The sequence below is a fragment of the Taudactylus pleione genome, unplaced genomic scaffold (genome assembly GCF_031769625.1).
Source record: "Taudactylus pleione unplaced genomic scaffold, aTauple2 ptg000678l, whole genome shotgun sequence".
NCBI lineage: Eukaryota > Metazoa > Chordata > Amphibia > Anura > Myobatrachidae > Taudactylus > Taudactylus pleione.
This window is the reverse complement of record NW_028285080.1, coordinates 2,549,176-2,576,209: the sequence shown is the minus strand read 5'-3', so window position 1 is coordinate 2,576,209 and position 27,034 is coordinate 2,549,176. Positions and strand designations below refer to the sequence as shown.

The 27,034-nt window shown below is 42.4% G+C and overlaps 1 protein-coding gene across 1 annotated transcript in view; it reads right to left on the bottom strand.

The window, feature by feature from the left end:
* Positions 1–27,034, bottom strand: part of DST (dystonin) — a 637,844-nt gene that overhangs the window by 390,998 nt on the left and 219,812 nt on the right. Inside the window, exons 8-9 of the mRNA XM_088455927.1 lie at positions 26,879–26,956; positions 22,728–22,820 (exon numbers count right to left, since the gene is read on the bottom strand). Of these exons, the coding sequence (XP_088312053.1) occupies positions 22,728–22,820; positions 26,879–26,956 (171 nt within the window). The remainder of the gene's footprint in view (positions 1–22,727; positions 22,821–26,878; positions 26,957–27,034) is intronic.

Here is a 27,034-nt window from a genome sequence, read left to right as displayed (position 1 = left end):
CATGTTTGTTGTCTATTTGTTATATTGACAATTAGGCTGAGCAGAGTTATGGATGGTTAAGGATTTTGGGAAGGGGACTCACACTGCCCAAATTTTTATAACAGCATTTAAAATAATTTGCTGCTTGGTATGTTAACAAACAGACAGTTATATTATTTGCACTGTTGCCCTGTTCCCCATTCCTGCACTGATCACCACTGTGATGAGTGCATGCATTGGGGAAGTTGGGAACAGGACACTTTATAACTTTTCCTGCACAGATAATAGTGCCATGAATACATTAGTGACATCACAAAGCTGCTGGAAATGCTGCAATGACACATGGTTCCACCAGATTCAGTATGATTTACCGCCGGCCAAATCCTGACAGCGGCATCCCGGCAGCAGTGAAAATCCTGATCGTCGAAAGACAGGTATTGACTAACCTATTCTACCCCCTAACCCTAACCCTCCCTTAGGGGTGCCTAACCTCCCCCCAAATGCCTAACCCTAATCCCCCCCTCCAAGTGCCTAAACCTAACCTCCCCCCGGGGGTGCCTAACCCTAACCCTCCCTTCCCCTAGCCTAAACCTAACCTCCCTGCGATCGGTAAGCCGGGTGTCGGGCTCCCGGCGTAGGGAAAATGACAGTTGTCGGGATTTCGACGCCTGTCATTTAACCCTTGCCGGGATTAGACAGTCGGGAAGCTGATGGTCGGGATTCCGTCCATCGGCTTCCCGACTGCTTCCCAGTTTCACCTTGCAGTCTCGTTTCATTCAAAAAGCCACACATTACATGTGATTCATGCTAACAGCAGGTCGATAAATACTGTGGTTTGTAATTTAGATACACATCCGACTGGCAGTTTGAAAACCGCACACACTGGGGGTATCAGTGAAAATAAAGCTGCAGCTGGTAACGGGACATAAATGCTGGGAAGCAGGCTTACAACTAAGTATAATCCAGGCACATATGTTTAGAGTTCCCATATTATCCATTATACACACAAACATTAATGGCGGATCTATAGTAAAATGTGTCACAGGGTTTATCTTTTTTTTACAGCTTACAAATAGTAAATTCTATCAAAAGTGAACTGTGCACAAGAGGGTTAGACCTTAGATTTTTTGTGGCTAGTACCTGGGCAGTGTAAACCTGGGCATCCACTGTACAATTTCTGTCAGATATCTGTCCAATCTGGCTGGTTGGAGTGAAAATCTGGTAATGTATGGGAGCAAATGACAATCGTCCATTTGCTCACAAACACTGGAAAACAGACAAAAATGGTTGTTCAGACAAATTGATTAAAACACACAAATGTAACCAATTTGAACAATTTTTTGGTCCTTTTTTCAGTGTTTAAAACCATATGATCTACTGTCATTTGCTCCCATATATTACCAGGTTTTCATTCCAACCAGCCAGATTGGACAAATATCTGACGGATAATTGTACAGTGGATGTCCAGCTTTACACTCCACAAATAAGCTAAGAATTGTAAAATGTAAATAAGATATCATTGGAAAATAAAGTAATTTGTATCATCCCCATCTGTAGTGTATGTAAGGTCACAATGCTCCTGGATATTACTTCCAATGCTTTGGCTAGCACCTTGTCACAAATTTAGATAACTGATAAATACCAGATGGAGACACCTGCCAAAAAGCTGGTTTATATTAAAATCTGACATACGGTCATCTGTATCTTATCTCCTACTAGAAAAGAACATTTGGTCATGTCTATTATGAATGTTTAAAAATACCTATGTCTGTTCAGCCATGCAAATAGCGTTATACTTTTCCTGAGTGCCCTCCAGGGAATTAACGAGGTGTGTTACATTGTAAATCGTTCATCTAAATACAAGTAGGAGTGTTTCAATTCACTTGTGTAATTGGATATACATTGAATAAGTTCTCTTATTTAGCAAGTTAAAATCTTGTATCACTTATGGAAAACAAGTGATACAAGTCACTTTTTATAGCCAGTAAAAGCAGGTAAACATGTATTTGTTCCAATCACACCATACTGTACTTACTAGCATTGTCACTCAGTGCGGAGCGCATACATTATGGTGTGTAGTGAATCTGTTGTGGTCAGTGCAGTTTTCCTCATTGCCATACCCCATTAATGTAAGTGTAATTGTTCATTTAACACAACTGTTTTGTACCATTAGTGTAACAATGTAAAAAATAGCTATACTAATGACTGTCTGCCAAGCTATAGCATAATGAATAGGGAGGGGTTATGCTTTTAAATGCTCTTACTATAATAGTTTAAATCTATAATATGTGCTTATAGTTTTTACATCTTAAAAATAGCTGACCAAAAAGCGGACATCTAAAAATGTAATATTGTGATGCCAGTGATTCCCGAACGAAGGTAAGCCGGGCAGTGTTAGCGCTGAGCCACGAGGGTTAGCCTTAGGGACCCCCGGGGAGACTTAGGGTTAGGCACCACCCCGGGAAGGTTAGGTTTAGGGTGCTGGGAGGGGGTGGTTAGGTTTAGGCACCCCTGGGGGGAGATTAGGGTTAGGCACCACCAGGGGGAGGTTAGGGTTAGGGGGGGAGGAGGAGATGGGAGGGTTAGGGTACTTACCAGCCCCATACGGGATTTTCAGCGTTCGGGCTTGAGCGTCTGGATTTTATCAGGCGGCCTCCCGGCTGTCAGCATTCCGTACCCAACCCGTACTGAACAGTTGTTAATATATACTACAATATAAATGATTTCCAGCACCCTATGGCATAATGGAATTCCTGGTAAACACAGCATAGGACTAGATTTTCAGAACTGCATATAGAGTAAATGAACAAGTACTGTGAGGTTGGTCCATATCTCCCAGGAAGCAGGAACAGTTGCAAGGGATAACATCTCCCAGAAAAAATGGTATAAAAAGCTAATATGGAATTTAAAATACTTAAAAAAATCCTCCATGTATTATGTGGTTAACACAGATAATATAATATAAAGTGATCCCTTGTGTAACCTACAGTATATTGATATTACAAGTCACTGAGGAATTGAAGGAAGAGTCCTGTGCGGGGCCATGGTAACGCTATTCACGGTTATTGTGACTCCACCCCTAATCATGATGCCATCAATTGTGGCATTTTGAACAGGGGGGTGGGAGGGGGAGCACAACATGATGAACTAAATAGCATCACCAAAATCGCCACATTTGCCCATTGCTTCATTGTCGGAAGTTCTACAATGTACTGTAAATTATTATTCTACAAAGTATATTATTGACATTTGACTTTTGCTTGGATATTCATTGTTAAGAAATATTGATGACAATTCCAGACTTCTCCATGAAAGTTCATGTTGTCATTATTTATTTAACTAACTGTATTTTTGCAGCAGGAGCATGAAGTATACTGCTAATGCAACAAAACTATAAAACTATGGGCCTGATTCATCATGGATCGCAATTGCAACAGTGCATGCAGATCGGACGCTGCTGCATACTGTGGATGCTTATGCATCACAGTGCGCATGCGTGAGTTAGCATTGCGATAGCACTGCGATCACTTACCAGATACAAAGCCATCGGCCCGGTGTATACGCAGGACTGCAAGGTATTACGGATGTGAGATAGCGGCAGTGGGCATCTCTATGCTGGCTGTGCGGTGGCTTTGTGATTGCATTCATTAGCATATTTTCCCAGAAGACCTGCATGTGTAATCACAGCTACGATAGCAATAGCGGTCCATAGTGAATCAGGCCCTATGAATTTGGCACTAATGCTAGATACCATTAACTGTCTTTTAATGCTGGGCAATTATGAAGAAACATACTAATGCCAAGGAGCGTGCATGATCTCGTACAGCCAAACCCTGCTCTACAGGGTGATCTCACCATGAATGAATGCTGCAGTGATTGTCTCATTTTTACAGCACACTGTTTTACTGCTCAGCACATTGTTATGCTGGCTGGGTGTGGGATTCTCCATGGCTATTCTATACAAGTATCAGATTTATATTAAATACAATATATTACAACAGAAAGTAAAATGATATTGCATGATCTTTAAAATATAAGCCTTGAAAAAACATTTAGATTCTGCCAATATAAAATAAATAAATAATAATTGATGTGCATCAATAGAAATATTCTGAGCTTTTATTTGGATAGCACTGACTACTGAATGCCATTAGTATCGTTATAGACATAGGCCCTCATTCAGAGCCACTCGCTAGCGGCAGTACGCTCGTTCCGAGCGATGTTCGCACATCTGCGCATGCGTACGGATCGTTATACGCATGCACGAACCAGTCAGTGCGGCCGAAATTCATGTGCTCGCAAAATAGCGAATGCCTGCTATTTTGAGTGACAGAATGAGGCGTATGTGGGTGGTAACAGGGGAAGGTGCTTGAAAATGGGGAGTGGAGATCCGAACGCAGGCGTGCTTAAAGGTCAAAACGGGCATTTTAAGGGAGTGCATAATTAATCCAGCAGCGTCATTGACCACGTCACTTGTTTTTTTTTAACTCAGAACTGCTCGCAAAATAGCGGTTGAAAAAACCAACCACAAGAATAGCGAGCAGTTCATATCCTGTTCGATGTACTCGATTAATCTAATAAATAGCGGACATGACGTATGGTGCGAGCGGCCAGGGGGCGTTTTTAACAAATAAACGAGCGTATGTTTTGCTCGCTCGTTCAGACTTAGAGGTGTGAACAGACTGCAATGTGCGAACGGATCATTTGAATAGCCACCCCTTATTTTTAAACGAACGAACGCAAATAGCGAACGGCTCTGAATCAGGCCCATAGTCATCATAGAGCGCATGCTTTCCCAAATACTGCAGGCAGGATGTAGCAGCACTTCCCCCTTCCACTTGGCACCACCAGTAAATAAGGAGACTCTAGACTTCATTCTTTACCACAATAAGGGGCTGATACAGAGATAAACGCAAGTCGCCCATTATTGCTGGATCTTGCTTGCATGCAACTAAATGCTAATACATATATGTGTGCATTTATTAATGGATAGAATGCTAATTGTATGCCACCCTCAAGGGTTATTCTGTGGGTTCTGTTCTGCATCGGATAATCTCCTAACAATCAGCACAGATTAGACTTTGCAGGAGCTGCTTGTTAATAGGATTAGGTCTGTATGTGTTTATAACATAGGTGCCCAAGATGGACAACATTGATCTACTCAATATAATGTGCTATAAAAACTAAAACCAACTCACTATGAGTAGGACATAGTTGCTAGATGTTCTTATAGCTAGGATTTATGTACCTGTTTTAGGATTCCTGACATCCTTGTCAGGGCCGAATTAGGGGGGGGGGGGGCGACAGAGGCGGTCGTCCCTGGGCCCCCATACACGGAGGGGCCCCCACACAGGGTCGGTGTGACCCTGCCGAGAACAGGTGTCCAGTGTCACCTGTTCCTGGATTGAGGCTCACTGCTGCGCTCCGCTGTTACTGTATGCAGCGGCACAGTCAGTGCCTCTGCATACAGCGCAGAGCGGCTCCCAAATCCTCTCACAAGCACCACGTGACACATTACGTCCGCAATGCCAATGAGAGGACCAGGGAGCAGCTCTGCCGGGAGGTCACGCCAGCACGCCGTCACTCAGGTAAGTCAGCAGCCCGAGCAATATGCTTTGGGGGTAGGAGGGCGGCAGGCTTAGGGGAAGGGGGGTGGGGTCCGTGTGGCTTGAAGGGGGCCCACAATTCAGTTGCCCTGGGGTTCCCACCAGCCTTAATCCTGCCCTGATCCTTGTCCTTGACAATATACTTGCAGTGGACTTGCTTAAAACATTTCCAATTAGTTTAAAACATGCCACGCCGAGCAGGAGTAATGTACCTGTCAGGCTAGCAGTGATCTTGGAATACACAGTACCCTAACTGCAGCCCTTTTTTTTGTGCTGGGAGTAATGTCACCAGGATTAAAGAAGAGTACCCTGCTTACCAAGGGGCAAAATTGTAACTGTTACAGTAGAGTTTGCCAGGGATACATGATAAAGATATATATCAAATTATTATAATTACCATATGTAAGTTGAGAAAAACAGGTAGGTGCGCTAACTGTTCAAATGCTGTCTGATATAAAAACCTGCAGCTGACACCAGAGAGGCTTCTGCAATATACCCTCACACAAGAATAGAGAAAAAGGAAGGAAGGTGTCTGCACTGGTATTTATAAATATAACACAATAGTAATAGAACAAATATAAAAAATTGAATTTATTCATAAATATATATGAACTGCAGTTCAATTAAACATACACACACATATAATCATAAAATAACAGACAATGTTAGGCAAACTTGTCACCATGTGAGGCAAGTGAATGAAACAAATAAAACAGATAGCCTTGGTAACTGATTTAGAAAAATTGTATCCAAATGTTCCCAACAACTAGCTGGTATCCAATGAGGCAAAAGTCAATAAGCAAATAGCATTGGTGTTGGTTGGAAATAAACTGCCCAATTGATCCCAATATCACGCTTAAATAAGTGGAGACAGTCTGGATGGATTAAACTAATCAGTACGAACGTTGATGGTCAGATAAAATTCAGATGTTGCTGGTATGAATTTATCCAGACACAATTCCAGTATCACATTACAGAGAGCTAAGACAGTTAAATCACCATCTAAAGTGGTTGAAATCTGCCCCTCAGCACAGATATGGTGTAAATGGGTATGTGACTGATCGATGTCACACAGATAGCTCTCAGATCCCAATAAGTTGTGCCCGCAGACTTTAAACTCCTTACCCCGTCAAGGGCTCCCAAAGGAGAATATTACCAGCAGTGGTGTAGAGCTGGATCGCGCCGCTCCAGCGGCTCCTGTCCGCACTGTGGGTGAGGAAGGCAAAGGTCCGTGTGCGGGGACAGATTTCAACCAAGTCAGAGATCAGACTTTTCGCCATCATCGCCGTTTTTTCTGGGATAAAGTATCGGGCGCGTGCCCGCTTTATCCCAGTATTCAATTGGGATCCGGTGAAAACGGGACCCAGCGGAAAGGTAAGTATGGAAAAGTCCAGGGAATTTTCGGGAAATCATCCTGGGACCCCCATAAAGATGTCCTGACATGGGGGATCGCTATGGTTACCCCTGTTTTGGCCTGCAGAAGGCAAGTTGGGTTTTTAAATAGCAGCGGCAGGTGCATAAATGAGTCTGTAAAGAAGGGGTGAAGAAGAGCATTTATCTTTTAAAAAAAAAAAAATAACTACAGGTTGAGTCATCCATATCCAAATATTCCGAAATACGGAATTATTTTGGCATGACTGAAATAATGAAACCTTTGATTTTTGATGGTTCAATGTACACAAACTTTGTCTAAGGCACAAATTATTAAAGTATATTGTATACAATTACCTTATAAGGTGTATATGAAACATAAATGAATTTCACTTCTGTACACAAACTTTGCTTGAGCCACAAAAATATTGAAAATATTGTATAAAATGACCTTCAGGCTGTGTGTATAAGGTGTATATGAAACATAAATGCATTCTCTGTGTATATTGGGGCTCCATTCCCAAGATATTTCATTATGATATGCAAATATTCCAAAATACGGAATATTCCGTTATCCAAAGATCCCTGGTCGAAAGCATTTTGGAAAAGGGAGACTCAACCTGTACTTCCATCAAACTTAGGGCACATGGAAATGGGTGCAAGCATATTTTCAAGTCCCTAAAATTATTTTTTTTAAATTCTTCAAAAATGCACCTGCCGCTACCACCCACATTCTAGAAAACACCTGCCGCGTACTTGGGACCCCCCACCCCCGAATCAATTTTGCTAGTTTCAAACTTTTTTCCCCAATATTTTTTTTTTTGCCCCAAAAATGAAAATACATTTTTTGGGGTGTCCTGAGGATTTTTTTTTTTTACACATATTACTTTTAGGGGACACTCCAAGGGCTGCAGGCTATTTTTTTTTAAGCCTGCACCCCTAAACCCCAATTCTGCACTTTTTTCCGCTATGTATTACATTGAGAAAAGTTATCCCCGTTCTTTAACAAAGACTTTTCTCACCGGCGAAAAGTCTTTGAAATTGAATATGGGGATAATTGAAACATGTGAAAATGACGGACTTTTCGCCTCAAATTGAATACGGCCCCATGTTGCAATGGAAGGGCTACATTTTTTTTGCATGTGGGGTAAATACTGACTGCTTCTGCATGTAGCCCACAAATGCTGGATAGATTTATGTTTACACTGCAATTTATATTTCAGTTTGGACACTCCCCTCATCTAAATTTCTCTGTACATGTTACATCTGCCCCACCTGCAGTGCAGCATGGTTTTACCGAGATGCACAGTTACTGGCCATACACCAGACCAACTTTCCTCCAACCATGTAACTAGTTAATTGGTTGGAATGAAAATCCGGTAATGTATGGGAGCAAATGACAATCAGCAATTTGCTCCCAAACACCAGAAAACACGAAAAAGGTAGTTCTGGCAAGTTGGTTTAATCTGTTTAATTAAAAAACCCGTCTGAATAACAGCTTTTGTCTGTTTTCCGGTGTTAGGGAGCAAATGGCTGATTGCCATTCACGGCACTAATTCACGGCACTAATTCACGGCACTCACCATTCCTAGTTTTGGGGTGCAACATGGTATGTGACCACATTGCTTAAATAGAAATCACAGGGGCTCTGCATTCACCATAATTACTAATAATAATAATAAACATAATAAACAGTGGGGTTTTGGTTCATGAATTGATCAATGCATTTAAGCTTGCAGCCCATCGTCACGGGACCCCACTTTACTGCAAGTCCCTACTCTATTGCTAGTTTATTATGATTCATTTTTATAATTAATAATTTTTGTGATCACATTTTCTCATGCACCCCTTTTAACTAGTTATCTAACTTGTGTCAGCTGTTTTCCTAGGTGCTTTGCAGCTGTTTTCCTAGGTGTGCTTGGTAACTGTCTCACATTTAAAAGCAAAATTGATGTGAGCTTTAAACCTTGCTGGCATACCCTGAGTTTAACACTAATGTGATGGCTATGTCCATGTTATAATTCTGAGCAATAGAGTAGGGACTTGCAGTAAAGTGGGGTCCCGTGACAGGGGCTGCAAGCTTAAAAACCCCACTGTTTATTATGTTTATTATTATTATTATTAGTTATTATGGTGAGTGCAGAGCCCCTGTGATTTCCACATATATATACATATTATATATATATATATATATATATATATATATACACATATAGTGACAAGGTCACTGGTATAGTGCTGGAAGGTCGCTATATTTCTCCTGGATTCCTAACCTAAGTGTTCTGTTATACCCCTTTTACACTGGAGCTAAAACCCAGGTTATAGCAGGGTTAACCCGGGCAGCTCCCTGGTGAAAAAGGGGAGAGGGTATGGATCGCCGGGTCGAGTGACCCGGCAATCCAACCCAGGTAAATAGCAGGGTTTAACACGGGCGCAGCCTGTGAAACCTTGCTGTGAGAACAGCGCACTCCGGGTCACGATGACCTGGAGTGCGCTGCTAGCCGGCCGATTGGTCCGGCTTCAGTGGCGCTTGGAGATGACGTCATCTCCAAGCATCCACTTTCACGCCGGGAAAGCCGGGTCTATGCAGACCCGACTCCGGTGTGAGCGGCGCCGACTCGGGAATATCCCGATCCAGCGCCGGCTAAATTCTGGGTCTGATCCGGATAGGAACTCTGGGCCTGATTCAGAGCCGGACGCTCTGACCAGAGCGCTTGCTCTGAAGCAGGGCCCTCCTACCTAAAAATGGAGCACACAGCTTATGCGAGCGTCCATGATGATGGTCGCGATGGTCAAGACCATCGCGACCATCGGGCTTGCGACGAGACCCTGCGGTAGGGTCTCGTGGCCGCAAGCCCCGACAGCACGCCCCCTTTGGTGTGAGACCCCGAGCGACAGCTTGGCTGTCACTATGCGGGTCTTGCGCATGCGCACGACGGAGCTCCCTCCATCGTGCGCATGCGCATTAGGGCACCATCGACGTTCGCAAGCGGATCTGAATTAGGCCCTCTGTTCCAACTCCAGGTCAGACCCGGAATTTTGGTGGAAAAGGGGTATTACCAACACAGACATTTTCCTGGGGATTTTAGCTTTGTGGGCTTTTTGTCAAAGCCGGAAAAGGGTTCGTGGGGTTTATGAATGGAAAGGGATGGTGGGCTCCATTCAGTAGGCCCAGTTCGGGTTTTTGGGCTTCTGGCCTCACAGGAAGCTAATTAGGACTTTCAGCTGTGTATGTGTGTTTTAAGGCTGTTAGGCTGATTATTGGGGAGACACACTACCTGGGGAAATGAGAGTTTATGGTGAAAGTCTGTGGTGAGAGAAAACATGTTATGCCTGGTAAAACTGCTTGTATCTTATTAGTGAGCTAGGACTATTCTGTGTTTAGTTAGTGCTGGACGGCAAGGTTTTGTTATTTTGTTGTTGCTTTATAATAAAACTGTCTGAGGTCAGTTGCACCAGACCAATGGACTTTGTGTGATCTCTCAGCTGCTGCGCATTGGCATCTATCCCAGGAGATGGTACCGATTCCACTGGCCCTGTCACAAAATCACAAAAAAAAAAAAATATATATATATACACGGGTGTGTGTGTGAGCGGTCCGCCCCAATCAATGCACTTGGTTTTGTACTCATCAGTATTAGTGCACCCTTGCACCAGGCCTATACTACAGTAGGTGCAAAAGCTATTATCACGCTTACCACCAACTTGGTATATCCAGCAATTACATTGATATGTCCTCCCTAAACTTTAGTTGTATAAGTAGGAACCAAAACAGTCTAGTTGCGCTTCTTCATTTGCAAGTGGAAATGCGCCTGAAATGCGTATGACTTTGCATTGCCCCTGTACTTGAGTGTGCTTGGCTTCCGGAGCTGGACATATGATCAGCTGTACACTAGTGCATAAGAAACAACTATATTGCTCATTTATATCTTTGGGATCTGTGGGGGCTTGTAAACTGCGGCAGGGGGAGTGGCGGAAAACTGCAGGGAATTGATTATGAGTTCTATTTAGAGGGTCAAAACAACCTTTAGTAAATAATGCCTTTGGTGAATAGAACCCATATTCAATCTGCTGCAGGTTCCAGTGGGTTTGAAGTAATTTAGTAAAGTTACCCCATAGTCTCATTATCCTGAGACTAGAGAAATAAATTATGAGCTGTTGCTCTCACTGGTACCACATTTTGTTGCCTGGCTTTTATTTACTCTTCATCTGCAGTAACTTTTTTAAAGATAAAAAAAATAGTAAAAGCTGTGAGTGGCAATCAAAGAGTTAAGCATATAAAAGTGGGAATGGTGATATAGTTTTCATAAAAATAAAAAAACAAAACAAAAATGTGTAATTTTGTAGAATTCTACATCATGATTACAATGTTGCGTATACATTTTGAGTAGGGGTGAGCGGGTTCGGATTTCTGAAATCCGAACACCCCCGAGCCCCCCCGATCCGAGGCAGATCCGAGTCAGGCTCGACTTTTCCCGCCTGACTCGGATCTGAAATCGAGGCAAAACGTCATCTTCCCGCCTTCCGAGTCTCACGGGTTTTGGATCCTATATAAGGTACCCGCGTCGGCGCCATTTTCTCACTCGGCTGTGGACAGTGAAGAGGGAGGGTGGGAGTTAGGGCTGGCTGGGCTGTGTAGTGTAGTGTAGTGCAGAGTAGTGTTGTGCTGTGCTGTGCTGCGCTGTGCTGCTGTTGTCCACTACTTCAAAGTCCATAGGGGCTGGCTGGACTGTGTTGTGCAGTCAGTTCTCCATAGGGGCTGTGTCCACTCCAAAGTCCTGTGCAGTGTCCCAGTCCTAAAGGGGTGCTGTAGTGTTGTCCAGGGGGTGCTCTGTCCGTCAGGGGTGCTCCCCCGAAGTGCTAAAAAAATAATATTTTTTGTGTGTTTGTGAATTGTGTGCGCAGTAGCCGCACGTGCATCAACAAAGTAGTGCCAAGCGTGCGCCTGTGTCATAAGTAAAGGGCCGGCTGGCTTGAACGTTAAAGGGTGCTGTAACCCCCAAAGTACACACCAGTCCAAACCAAAAAAAAATTATTTTCTATGTTTGTGAATTGTGTGCGCAGTAGCCGCACGTGCATCAACAAAGTAGTGCCAAGCGTGCGCCTGTGTCATAAGTAAAGGGCCGACTGGCTTGACCGTTAAAGGGTGCTGTAACCCCCAAAGTACACACCAGTCCAAACCAAAAAAAAAATTATTTTCTATGTTTGTGAATTGTGTGCGCAGTAGCCGCACGTGCATCAACAAAGTAGTGCCAAGCGTGCGCCTGTGTCATAAGTAAAGGGCCGACTGGCTTGACCGTTAAAGGGTGCTGTAACCCCCAAAGTACACACCAGTCCAAACCAAAAAAAAAATTATTTTCTATGTTTGTGAATTGTGTGCGCAGTAGCCGCACGTGCATCAACAAAGTAGTGCCAAGCGTGCGCCTGTGTCATAAGTAAAGGGCCGGCTGGCTTGACCGTTAAAGGGTGCTGTAACCCCCAAAGTACACTCCAAACCAAAAAAATATATATTTTCTGTGTTTGTGACTTGTGTGCACTGTGGCTGCACGTGCATCAACAAAGGAGCAGCGCGAAGCGTGCGCCTGTGTCCCATAAGTAAAGAGCCGGCTGGCTCATTTCTTAAAGGGTGGTGTAACCCACAAAGTGCACTACTCTCCAGCAAAAATAAAAAAATATTTTCTGTGTTTGTGTGCGCTTTAGCCGCACGTATATATCAATATAACATAAATGGAGGACCAAACTTTCTCCGATAAAAATAAAATAGGGAAAGATCAAGAACCACTTCCTCCTAGTGCTATTGCTGCTGCTGGGAGTTGTTCATCATCCCAGAGAGGAAGTAGGAACATCACTACTTTTACTAAACAATTGACCCTCCAACAGTCCCTAGCGATGAGGATGAAGTACGACAGCAGTCATCCTGAAGCAAAACGTATAACTGAGGCCTTGACTGCTATGTTGGTGTTAGACGTGCGTCCGGTATCCGCCATTAGTGCAGTGGGATTTAGACAATTGATGGAGGTAGTGTGTCCTCGGTTCCAAATCCCGTCTAGATTCCACCTGCATCCTCAAAGCAGCAGCGACAAGCGTGCGTCTGTCTGTTAAAGGGTGGTGACACCCTCAAAGTGTTCTACACAAACAATAAAAATATTGTTCTTTTATTTTCTGTCTTTGTGAATTGTGTGGGCTGTAGCCGCACCTGCATCCTTAAAGCAGCAGCGACAAGCGTGCGTCTGTCTGTTAAAGGGTGGTGACACCCTCAAAGTGTGCTACACAAACAATTAAAATATTGTTCTTTTTTTTTGGTCTTTGTGAAATGTGTGGGCTGTAGCCGCACCTGCATCCTTAAAGCAGCAGCGACAAGCGTGCGTCTGTCTGTTAAAGGGTGGTGACACCCTCAAAGTGTGCTACACAAACAATAAAAATATTCTTCTTTTTTCTGTCTTTGTGAATTGTGTGGGCTGTAGCCGCACTTGCATCCTCAAAGCAGCAGCGACAAGCGTGCGTCTGTCTGTTAAAGGGTGGTGTAACCCTCAAAGTGCGCTCCACAAACAATAAAAATATTCTTTTTTTTTTTCTGTCTTTGTGAATTGTGTGGGCTGTAGCCGCACTTGCATCCTCAAAGCAGCAGCGACAAGCGTGCGTCTGTCTGTTAAAGGATTACATCGGTGACAGCATCCAAGTAGGCATGCCAGACAGTCCGTACCTGTACTGGCAGGAAAAAGAAGCAATTTGGAGGTCCCTGTACAAACTGGCTCTATTTTACCTGAGTTGCCCCCCCCTCCAGTGTGTACTCCGAAAGAGTGTTTAGTGCAGCCGGGAACCTTGTCAGCGAAAGGCGTAGGAGGTTGCTTCCACAAAATGTGGAGAAGATGATGTTCATAAAATGAATTATCAACTCTTCCAGGGAGACCAGCCTCCAGAACGTACAGAGGGACCTGTGGTTCCAGCGGGGACAAATTAATACTCTGTGAGGATGTACACACTGAAGAGGGTGAGGAATCGGTGGATGAGGAGGATGAGGATGACATCTTGCCTCCGTAGAGCCAGTTTGTGCAGGGACAGATTAATTGCCAGCTTGTTTTGTGGGGGCCCAAACGAACCAATCATTTCAGCCACAGTTGTGTGGCAGACCCTGGCGCTGAAATGATTGGTTTGTTAAAGTGTGCATGTCCTGTTTATACAACATAAGGGTGGGTGGGAGGGCCCAAGGACAATTCCATCTTGCACCTCTTTTTTTTCTTTGCATTATGTATAGTTTGGGGCCTAGTTTTTCAAACTGCCATCCTGTCTGCCACTGCAGTTTCACGCCTAGATGGGTCACGTGTTTGTGCCGCCCACTCGTGTCGCTTAGCATAGTCATCCAGCTACCTCGGTGCAACCTTTTGGACATAAAAACACTATTGTGAGGTGTTCAGAATAGACTGGAAATGAGTGGAAATTAAGGTTATTGAGGTTAATAATAGCATAGGAGCAGAAAAACCTACAAATTCTGTGATTTTAGCTGTTTTTATGCTTTTTTTCAAAAAAATACAGATCCAAAACACAAAACCCAGAACCCAAAACACGGAAGGGTCATTTTGGCAAAACCAATCCAGATCCAAAACACGAAGAAAGATCCAGATTCAAACCAAAACACAAAACACGAAAAGTGGCCGGTGCACACCCCTAATTTTGAGCAGTCTAACGCCTAATCATTCATCTGCAGTTAGTAGACCAGGAACAAAAAAAAGGAAAGAAAGAAATCGCCATCTAGTGGTGATTATACAAACTGCAAACATGGCCGGCTTTAGATACAAACAGTTTAAGAACAGTACAAATTCCTGGCACTGCTCTCTTTTAGGCCCGTATTCAATTTGGAGCGAAAAGCCGAGATCGGCAAAAAAGTTTCGCCGATGATGTCATTTTGCCAGGAGGAAAAGTATAGCCGTATTTCAATTTGTAAGACTTTCCGCCTAGGCGGAAAGTCAATGCAATTTAATAGGCTAAAAAGTTTTGCTTATGAATAGCAGGCGGAAAAAGGGCAGAATTGGGGTTTTGGGGTGCAACGTTGCAGGAACCCCTGTGCAGCATTAAGACAGTCCCCCAAAGGTAAACTGTGCTAAAAGAAAGAATCTTAAAAAAGACTTAAGAACACCCCAAAATATGTCATTACCCCCCCCATTTTCAGGCACCCAAAATTTGCAGGGACTAGTTATTTTCTCCAGAAAATAAAAAAAAGCTATTCTTCACCACTTATGCAAATATGCGAAACAGCGCCTATTGAGACCATTTAAAAACACCAAATACCTTCAGCAGGCCAATTCGGTGGTATCCATAGTGATCCCCCATGTCAGTGCATCTTTTTTTGGGGGGGGGGGGGCGCCAGGCTGATTACCCTATTTTGGAGAGGACTTTCCGTCTGTTCAAGTATCGCCGGGTGCCGTTTTCACGTACTTTCATATTGAATACGGGGAATCACGGGGACGCACACGAAAAGTTGCCAAAACACGAAATGTAGGCAATAAGTCCACCAGGCGAAAAAGTATCCCGGTGCGAAACATATTGAATACGGGCCTAAAACACTGGATAATTAACATAATATCACTCATTAGGTGTATTTAATAATAGAATCATGAAGTCCTCGCCGTGACTTTACTGTAGAAGTGGGCAGAATACAGAAGCCTGCCCTGCTCACAGGAGTCCAGGAGAAATCTCCGTACTTGTGTACTTTACTGAATCATTGCAGAGAGAACCCAAGTGTCCTACACTCATTATTATTATCAATCATGGTAATGTCTAAATCTCCTTCACGGAGAGGACCCTGACGTCATCAACCAGTGTCCAGTGTCATTCCCTACCATCCAAGTGGGCACAGAGGGGGAATATAATCTTGTGGCAAGCATAGCGAGCCACCGAGCCCGAAGCATGGCGAGCGCAGTGATCCCGAAGCATGGCGAGCACAGCGAGCCCACCAGGGGACAACTTTCTTCTTTAGATGAGACAACTTGTGTATGTAAAGTACATAAGTACCATTTAAAACATTCATTGGGTTCTCTCTGCAACGAGTCCGTAACGTACACAAGTACCGAAATCCCTGACATTGAGGAGTCTCTAAGACTCCAGGAGAATAGGCAAATATACTTTTTACGCTCCTCCCTTATTAGAAACTGGCCCCCGATATAGCAGGACCCCACCAGTCATATTTTGTACTAGCTGTTACCCGCGGCTTCTCCCACGATGAAAGAGCTTCTACCAACATTTTCTTTATTTGAAGTGTTCTAGTTGTATTGCTTTGCATAGGGGCACTGTCACGGAAGTGGCCCATGTGGCCAGCAGTGCTATACAGGATGGTGGCAGCAGGGCATTCACCTATCACTCACACCAATGTGCACAGCCTGCTATCTAGCCTATACTATTCAAGTGAACGCGGGCCCAAAGCACTTCTCCCATCACCCCTTACCGGCTGTGCACATGGTGCCACATGTATCTCTTGCATTGATGCTTTAACTTGACGGATCGAGATGAAACAAAGTACAGTTATATCTAGGATTTTACACTACAAAATAATGCAGTTTTCATGAAAATCGGTTCAGTAGTTTTTGCGCGAACTTGGAACAAACAAACAGACACAACATTCTTATAATATTAGTTTAAATGAAGTTTACCAAGAGTACTAATTTATTAGATCCTAGTATCTGATAGGTGTTACTAGATGCCCAGAGCAAAATAAAACCTCCTACCAATTTAGTACCGCTCCTTACATTACAAAAAAAAAATTCCATTAGTTTAATAAATACTACAGGTCTAGACTAAAGTTTGTCTTAAATTAATGAGAGTGAGGGGACATCTGCGCTTTTTATTATATTATCAAAGTTTGAAGAGAGATAAAATTGTGAGGGGGCGATGTATTTAAGCTTGATGGGAGATGAAGTTGAGAGATATAAAGTTCCAACCAATCAGCTTCTAACTGTCATTTTCCAGGCTATGGTAGAAAAATGACAGTTACGAGCTAATTGGATGGTACTTTATCTCTCTCTAATGTATCTCTCCCCAAGGCTTGATACATCTCCCCTGAGAGAGGAAGTACCAATCAATTAGCTCCTGTCATTTTTCAAACACAGCCTGCAAAATGTAAGTTAGAAACTGATTGGTTAGTACTTTATATCTCACAATTTTCTCTCTCTTCAAACTTTAATAAATAGCATCTGCCAATGTGAACTGCAACAGAGAAACGCCCTCTCTACCACTTTATCTCAATTCAGTAACAACAGGAAACCTTGTTTCTGAACTGATAAGCAGAATGAGGTGCACCATAGAGTTACTTTGTGCTTTACAAATAATAAATAACATACAGATATAACCCAATATCTAAATAAGTCGCAAAGTAACAATAAATTATTTAATTGATTGGTTAATTTAGTGTGATCTATAAAGCAGCTCCCAGTCAGTGTCCTGGAGACACTAAATAGCATTAAACATACAGACAAACAAAAGGGAGCACTGAGCACTTAATGAAAATAAATAAAAAAAATTTAATAAAATTTAATTTTGCATTTATGCAACATACACTACACAATTTAAAAACATTAAAACCAATTAATATGGTATAGCAAGAAATGTCCACTCCAATTTAATACTCCGGTCTAGTAGACCATTTTAAGTGCAGACACTGCAGGTAACCCAATTAATAAGGAACAAAACAAAGTTCAATATACCCAAAAGTTGATAACCGCTTAATCTCCTCACCGCACAAGCACCTCACCGTCTGTGAAAGTTCAGTCATCAGCTCTAGCCGTAGTTATACGGTAAGAGGGCTTAGTCTTAATGCATTACATTCCCTGTGTGATGTATAGGCAGCTAACCAGCATAGTGGAAGCGCAACGTTCGTGGGAGCAACACGTCATAGGCTGGTGGTATGCTGGAAGAAGCGGTTCAGATAGGTATGTCCGGGTGTTATCCTTAGTCAGCAGTAACGTCATCAGAACCACTGCTGTCGCTGGAGTAGTTGGTTTGGAGGGATACAAGCCTGCAGATAAATCCTTTAATCCCTTAACATGTTTCTCTGTTAAATTGTGTAACGGTTTCCTCAGAAGTTATACCAATTTTCGGGTATATTGAACTTTGTTTTGTTCCTTATTGATTGGATTACCTGCAGTGTCTGCACTTAAAGTGGTCTATTAAATTGGAGTGGACATTTCTTGCTATACCATATTAATTGGTTTTAATGTTTTTAAATTGGGTAGTGTATGTTGCATAAATGTAAAATTACATTTTATTAAACATTTTTAATTTATTTTCATTAAGTGCTCAACGCTCCCTTTTGCTTTACAAATACCCTGAGTCTATACAAAGTTCCGCCCCTCCATAAACACTGCTTATTCCATAAACACATGTGCATCAGTTGAAATCTAGTACAATTCTCCTCATTGAAGTATCTGGAGAGACAGGCTGACCGCACATCAGGGAGCTGCTCTGACGGATGCACGCTGATTGGCTGGCGGCTCCTTCAATGACGGGGCACACGTGTGCCCCGGTCATTCGCACAGAGTAAAGGGATGTTGAAACACATACCTTTACTCAGTCCGGCTTGGATTTGGGAGCACCTGTTTTTTTTTGTTTTAACCCCATGGATGTCTACTTGGAGAAGAGGACGTGAACTACGTATAGGTGAGGTGAGTATGGATTTTTTTTATAGGTACCCCTATGGATTACTTCAGATACTAGGTGAGTATGTGTGATAGTGACTGTGAATGTATGTTATAATAAAATTTTACTTTTACGGTGTATGTTGTGTTTTTTTTCGTATTGCTTTGGTTGTGGAACTACAAGTACCAGCAGACCCGTAATGCCCCAGATGCTGGTATTTGTGGTTCTCCAAATACCAGCATGCGGGAAGGCTTGCTGATACATGTAGTTCCACAACTAAAGACAATATTTAACCATTTCTTTGTCACTACACACTAACACTATCAACCCGGCACCCACCACCCTAGGGTGACGGGGATAGCCCTGGGCTATCAGCCTAGGCCAGGGGTGCCCTGGAGAGGGGGACCCCTTTATTAGAGGGGTCCAGAACTCCTCAGGGATCAATGGCCTGGGCTGACTAACGGTCAGGACTGATGCTGCGGCTGGGGGGGCCTGGTGAAAGGGCACCCCTGGCTGTGGCATCAGTCCCCCGCTAGACAGGGTCTGGAGCTGGGTTTAAATATATGGGGAATCTCACACCATTTTTTTCTCCCTATATTTAAAAACAGGTTTGCCTGGTGCTGGTTCTTAAATTACAGTGAAACTCTATTCATTTTGTTCCCCGTAATTTTAGGAACCAGGACTGGCTGGCAAGTACGGGGCTGGTTATGCTTTAGGGGGCGGGTACCTTATGTCATTTTTTTTTAAAAACAAAAACACTTTTATATTAGGTATACAGGCAGAAACATACACAAATCACACTGATCTGTGTATGTTTCTGCCAAACTCGCAGCTCAGGAGGTGAGTGTTTAAAACTTCTATTTCACAGTGAGTTTGCTACAATCTCACACAAGATTGGAAACTCGATTCTTTGTGATTCTTTGTAAATTTGTTAGTTGCTTCTTTTTCATGTAAAGTACTTCCTATTTTGGCCGATTGTGAGTTTTTTCGAGTTTGCAATCTCACATGAGTTTTAACAGTGAAAAAAGAGAACTCACTTCCAAACTCACTCGAGTTTGTCTTTAGTAAATTTGCGAGATGAAAAAAATGCTTAAACTCACGTGAGATTGCAACCTCACACAAACTCTCCCAAACTCAAAGCTTAGTAAAATGGGTGCAAAAATACTATTGAACTATGCAATGGATGTATTGAGTTTCTTTACATGTCCTCAAATTTGTCACAAGTTTTATGCATGGGCTGTCAGCTGTAGTCTATGAAGGATCACTACACCAGCATCCCATGGGTTGCTATGCAGTTTTTATCCCTGGAATTACATCTTGGTTATATCTATCAGTAGTTTTTTTTTGTTTTGATTTTTTTTTTTTTTTTAATTACATGTTCTAGATCCAGCTGTAAAAAAAAGGCAAACTGTACATACAGGAACCCAAAATATCAGCATTATGTGTACATAAAAAATGTGGTTGACAGAACAATGTCAACACAGTGAACTAATAAAACGATATGCTGAAACTAGTTTACCAAAAAAGGATACATGTTAAATCAACAAAAAAAAGAACAGAACTTAAAAATAAAAAACTAAATTCAAGAACTACATAAATAATATGTACAATGTGTCAGCATTGCAGTTTGCTCTCCACAAGCAGATGTTAAATCTGGTTTCTATGGCTGCGTTTATACAATCGCTAGAGTTAGGTGGGGAGCAGAGATCAGGCGCTTGCACAGAGGAGCAGAGTTTTCTGGCGGGTGCAATGCAAGAGCCAGAATCAGGAGCCTGCTCAGTAGGGGCTGCTCAGATCAGTGCAAAAAATAAGACACATTTAAACTATAAGGACACTACAAATAACAGCAAGTGTCGGGTGCTTAGTCTACTCGCAGAAGTCAGTCCCTAGCTCCTGTACTTTTGCATATGCCTGCTATTTGTGAGTACGTGTTGCTGGACATCTCATGAGCTCTTTGTCTGTATCTAACCCTGTGAGCTCTCTGGATTATATCCAGCCTCCTGCTATTTTAGAGTCACTTTAGCCTGTCTGCATACTATACAAATACAGGGTTGGTTACCCTGAAGCCATCTGTACAAGTGGGAAGCTTACTTGTTATTGGGTGATGTCTACCAGTTTCCATATCACTGTGACACTCTGCTACTGGAATTCAGTTTGTGAAATATGCAGAAAAACGTAAGGATCCATGTGACACAATGCTCCTCAAACCCAAGTCATTAAAGTATATCCTCATACATCCTAAATTCCCACTCCCATTCTATACTTCCAATACCAGTTCCACGATCCCAATCACCACAGCCTGACAGTGGTCTCTAAAGTCATTGTGATACCACAGAAACCAGTATCTCATTTAGTAGAATCCTTGAGACATCTATATAGAAACCAGTCAGATATGTCACTGGAGACAGGACATTACTTGATTCACACCAGTAGAGCCAGCACCTGTCTTTACCTTCATCGGTGTCACTGACATCAGCATTCTGCCTTGTGTTCTTTGTGGCTATGATGCATTATGGGTTACAGTCTATGCCCAACAATGTATTATAGCCACACTGCGACCAAGACAACTGCCCTGCAGTAAATCTCCTCCCAGACCTGTGAGTATCCTTATTTTTAAATTGTAGCAATCAATATTAGCTTCTCATATCTGCTTGTTTCACAAAGAACACAAGGCATAAACAAATGAGAAGGAAGATATAATATAGATGAACTGTGTAGTTATGACGAGGGGTTTAGATTCTATTGACATTTTTTTGACTAAACTACTTGAAGTGTGTATTAGTAACAACTTTTACTTTTCAGATTCATCTATATGCAACTACACAGCCCATAACTAGACCCCAATTACTTGTATAGTTGAAAGGAAGCCCAACCATAATAGAATGTGAAAGCTCCCAAAATAATGAACCAAGGCAGACTGAGAAATGCAATATCAAACAGATAGAATCTATGCCATGCCCTATAAATAGTTGCAGCTGGGTTCAAATCAAAGAGAACACTGCCCCCAAACAATGTACAAGAAAGAGTAATGAACCTAAGTGTCACCATATAATGAAGTCTTAAAACTAATAGTTAATATGTAATCCAAATGTTGATTCCATCCATAAGAAGAGAGTTGCTTGTGACATAAAAAGAGAAAAATAGCAAAATATTGTAATTCTGTTGATCTAACAAAGGAGGATTCACTCTGAAAAGAGTTGGTGCAAGCTGGGACCCATTCCTCATCTTCCTTGTCACACAACCATCAACAGCTGCCGGCTACCATTCCTTTCACCAGGGACTGGAGTGGAACCTTTGCTTGTGATATGGTCACGTCAATGTGATTCTGGTATGAGACTCAAAATTTGGATCACATATGATCTATTAGATTTAAGATTTTATTATAGGGTAGCACTTTGGTTCATTACTCATTTCTTTTACACTGAGAAATGCAACCATCCCTTTATAATGAGAAACAGGAACGTTGAGCAATAGAAAATCATGCCACTATATCAAGTCTACCTGGACTGTGACAATTACCAATTTGCTCTGATTTGTAAACAACTCAGACAATAAACGTAAACAGTAAGTAACAAGCAGATCGGGTTGACCCATCTCTAGGGAACACCACATATAGCTGGCTTTCAAATATGCCAAATATGGCCTCAGCAGTCATCAGTTATCTGCAATGCTCAGGACTACAGTTTTAAATGTCATATATAATAGAGGAAGTCAATGACACTTTTATAAAAAGATCCATTTATCAAATAAAAACAGACTATAATGGCAGATAAGCAATAACCCACACTATTAACCGACTAACTGGCTGCCAGCGTCTGCTAACCACTCAGGAAGGATGCATTTGCCTCTAGTTATTTAAGTTAATGAGTGAACAGAGCAAGATAGTACATTTCTTAGAAAGCAAAATACAAAAATATAAAGAAGATAAGGTGGATTTTATGTTAGACATAAGTTACCATTTTTCATCAACATGAAAGAAAACCTGTTCTGGCTACAACACGGAAACAAAAAAGAAACTGTCCTTTTTCTGTTACTGCAAGTCTGTAACATGCTGCAAGAAACCATTTAAAAATGACAAACAGAACAACCTACAGCCAAATGCGTGTAAACATCACACCAATAAAAGGTATAATATTGGTGTCTTACCTGAAAGTGCAGAATGATGGTCCATATTAAGCCCAAAGTCAATTTGGGATTCCCATCAGTTATGTCGTCATTTCTTATATTAACTAGTTTAACCTGTAATTAAAAAATCAGAAGTAACAGTTTATTTATTAACTTAGTAATAAGGCATATAATATATACATGCAATCATTTATCTTCACTGCACTACAATTATACATATAAGATTACAAGATTCCATTTATATAAGATACAAATAGGGGAATGTGGGCCCAGGGCAGCATTTATCATTCCCATCTTATTTAGTGGAAAAAAATTCTGTTTGTAACTTTGGGGTTGATGTATCAGAAGTGAAAAGAGTGAAGAAGTGGACCAGTGGTGAACTTGCCCATAGTGCCCAATCAGCTTTTACCTATTATTTTATAGAATGTACTTGATAAATGCTATCTCGTAGCTGATTATTTGCTACAGGTAACTTCTCCACTGGTCCACTTCTCTATTCTTTTCACTGCATGATACATCATCCCCTTTATCTTTTATCTAACATTTTAAGCCTTCACTTTTTGAAATATATCACTGCCAACTTGGCCACTTTAATATACGTCTATATGTCTTTTTGTATTTTGCTACAACAGGAGATGCTCAGAATAACACTGCCATATAGCGGTTTTCTGCATCCCCCTGTAAGTTTTACTTCCCAAACTATGTACTAGAACAATGCTGTAAGGACTTGTGATCTATTCTATGTGGTTTATTTACTAAGCATCGGGTGAACCAATGATTAATGCTTTTACAAGTTTTGTTTTGCTAGTAAAAGCATCTGTCTTTTATATATCAGACATAAACATTATCGGAAGTGCATGGCTTTAGAAACCAATGTTTATTAAATATACCCCTATATAGGCCGAGAGTCCAAGAATATAGTGAACACCATAGTGGTCACTTTCAATTGGGGATTGATTGTAACTTTTTTATTATTATTTGTTTATTTTTGGTTGTAATATAGTGATAAACTAATTTGAAACAATTTATTTTGAAGAAAATGCATATTTTAACTATTTAATGATTGGGGAAAATTCTCTCTGCATGACCAGACCACTTTATGTGTTGGGAGATGTGGTCTTTGAATGGTAGACAATATGGCAGTGCAAGCCACATCATCATGCAGTGGGGAGTGGAATTTAATGATGCAATTCACTGCAAATAGCGTAATAAAGCCCTAGGAATGCTCACTTCTCTGGGAAGTGGGTGGATCCCAGGAAGTTGCTCAACACTTCTGGGTGTCTGGGTGAGCTTGCCAATATTGGAGAGTCTCCCAGACTTTCTGGGAGAGTAGATAAGCATGATTTGGTACAGGGTATATTCATATGTGAGTAAATACACTATTTTATTTTTAAAATGATGTAAGCCCATAATGTAAACAACTCTGCATCAGCCCCGAAGTGTCTTCAGAGGATTTTCACTGGAAGGAGGGCATGAGTGCTTTATATTTCTAGCTGGAAAGGTGCAGCGTTCAGTCTCTTCTTTACTGGACATATTAGAACATGGAACTGAAAACAATCCCCAGTTAGCCATAAGGTGGGAACACCTCTATGTTGGAAGAGGAAGTGCCCAGGGTGTGCCCAGGGCCATAACTAATGTGGTGCTACCAGTGCCATGGCACCGCAGGGCAGGGGGCTCAGTTTGGGCACGTCACTTTTCCTGTTTATTATCATCCTCACTTGTAGCTTCCTCTTAATTTATCGCCAGCAGCTCCTGGCCTCCCCTATCTTTTCCCCGGCCCTTCCCCGTGAGGCCATGGACCTTTTTCAGGTGCATTATTTTATGTCCCTATTTAAAAAATGGGGGGAAGGGCCGCCCAATGCTCTCTCTGGCACAGGGGCACCAAAAAGTCTAGTTACGGCTCTGGGTGTGACTATGCTCCTACATATGCAGACATCACTCATTTTGCCAAATTCAAGATGGTAAAAAGTGACAGTACCCAGAGACTCTGCCTTATTTATTTAATAAATCTATTTGTCATAGCAGACTTAATGGCATCACAAGGAACTGATGCTGCAAGAAATAGGTCTCAGGAGCTCATTCAGACCTGCTCGCTAGATGCATTCGCTCGCACCCTGCGTATGCAAATCCAGCGCACGCCATCAAGGCAGGCGATCGCACGGCAAGGCATTAGCACTTCTTGGTGTGTGATAACTTAGTGTATGCAGACACCCACCAGTCATTCTTAAGACACCCACTTGTGCATCTCCTGGAAGTGCATGAAAACATTGGTACATCGAGCACCATGGGATGCGATCGCAGTGCTTGAGGTTGACTATACTCTTCCGCAAGCACTGCGATCACTGCAGTGTGAAATACAACCAGGTGACGTGTACTATGACGCTGCCTGTTAATTATGTATGCCTCTGAAACGGCGCTGAGACACTTTTCGCACCTCCACTCCCCTGTTTCCAGTGGCCTGCCCCTGTCACCACCCACAAACGGCTTCTCCTGTCACTCACTCTACCGGGGCAGTCTATGCGCAGCGAGCGAACGCATCTCGATCTCTCGCACTGGTTCGTGCACGCGCATCGCAATGCATATGCACGTGCAGATTGCAAATATTGGCCAGCTACGAGCGTTCGCATCATAGCGAGCGGGTCTGGATCAGCTCCTCTGTTTCCAATGAGAAATGTACAGTATTACGTATCTATCATTAAAATTTTAACAGCAACAAGGTGGACAAACACTGGCAGTTCTCTTGGTTTTTCATTAATTTTCATATATTTTTCACATGTAACAGCTACATTTGTTTGTTTATCAATCCCACCTCCTCTGTATGTTACCTTATTTTATATTTAATATTAACAAAGTACCTATACTTACTGTATAACAAGCATCCAGTGCCTACAGCTACAGATGCAGACACTACACTGTCACTGAGTGCAGTCTATGGTATGCGTTCGGCATACTGGCGATCTGGAACGCCAACGCTCCTAATACCGGTGCCGAAATCCCAATGACGGTCAAAAGCCCGGCGCCATCATCCCGACCGCCAGGATACCGAAGGTAAGTGTCTGGGTTTTAGGGGGGGGGTAAGGTTTCGGGTGCGGTGTTAGGCATTAGGGGGAAGGTTAGGGTTAGGCCTTAAGGGGGGATGGTTAGGGTTAGGCACCGGGTAGGGGAGGTTAGGGTCAGGCACTGGGGGGGAGGTTAGGGTTATGCACCAAAATGGGGAGGTTAGGGTAGGGAGAGCATACCGACGAACATGTGTCGGTATGTTAACCCTTTCGAGATGCCGGCGTCGGGATTCTAACTGCCGGGATCCAGAGCGCCGGCATCACATACCGATTCCCAGTCTACAAGCTGTTACTGATTCCAGATTCAGGCTTCCTGCATGGGTGTAGTTTGTTAGGTTGACAATTCTCATGTCAACATGTATAAGGTTGATGTGAGAATGATAACATGGTCGAAGCACAGCATCTTGACAGTGACCATGTCGACATGATAGAATGTCGACCTAACATACCTGGCTTTCCAGCATCATCTAACAAGTCCCAGTGGTCATGTGAGCAGCAGTTCTGGTGCAAACGTGTGGTTGAGCGTCATTCCAGTGAGTATCTACCCCATAACCATAAGATTTATCTCTAACCCTCCCCCTAGTGCATAACCCTATGCCCCCCCAGCCTATCACTAACCTTCACCTAGTGCCTTAACCCTAACTGTCAGCATCCTGAGAATGTCGACATTTCCCATGTCAACATTTCTTAGGGCAACATTGTGAACATGTCGTCATTCTGAGGATGTTGACATGCTGAACCAAATCAACATTCTAGTGTCGACACTGTGGTGACATGGTAACTGTTGACCATGTGACCGGATACCACCTGCAGTCGCATATTGTCCATTTATATGGAGCTATATTGATATGTCAGCTCTATACTAGAAAGCACTCTGATAGATTAGATTGGTAAAGTTGGAATCTGAGAACCCCTTTAGCCTATAGCCTGTACATGGCACATAGCATTCAGCATTAGTGATCAGCACTGGACAGCGGCTGCAAGGTAAATACCATACCCTCTAATTTAGTTATAGAAAAGTTTCACATGGGTGAACAGCTTTTTAACATCCAGTATACTGAAATAGAAATTTCCAGTTACAAAAAAACTGCAAAACAACATTAAATGTATTACCTGCCGCTTTTTCAGATAATCAAGTGCAATTTGTACATTCTGTAGTCTGTGAAAACGCATTCTGCCTTTTTCCCGGGGCTAAAGATATAGAAAAGAAGACATTGTGAGATAATCTAAGCACAGTTATAGTCTACCAATGACATGGTAACAGACATA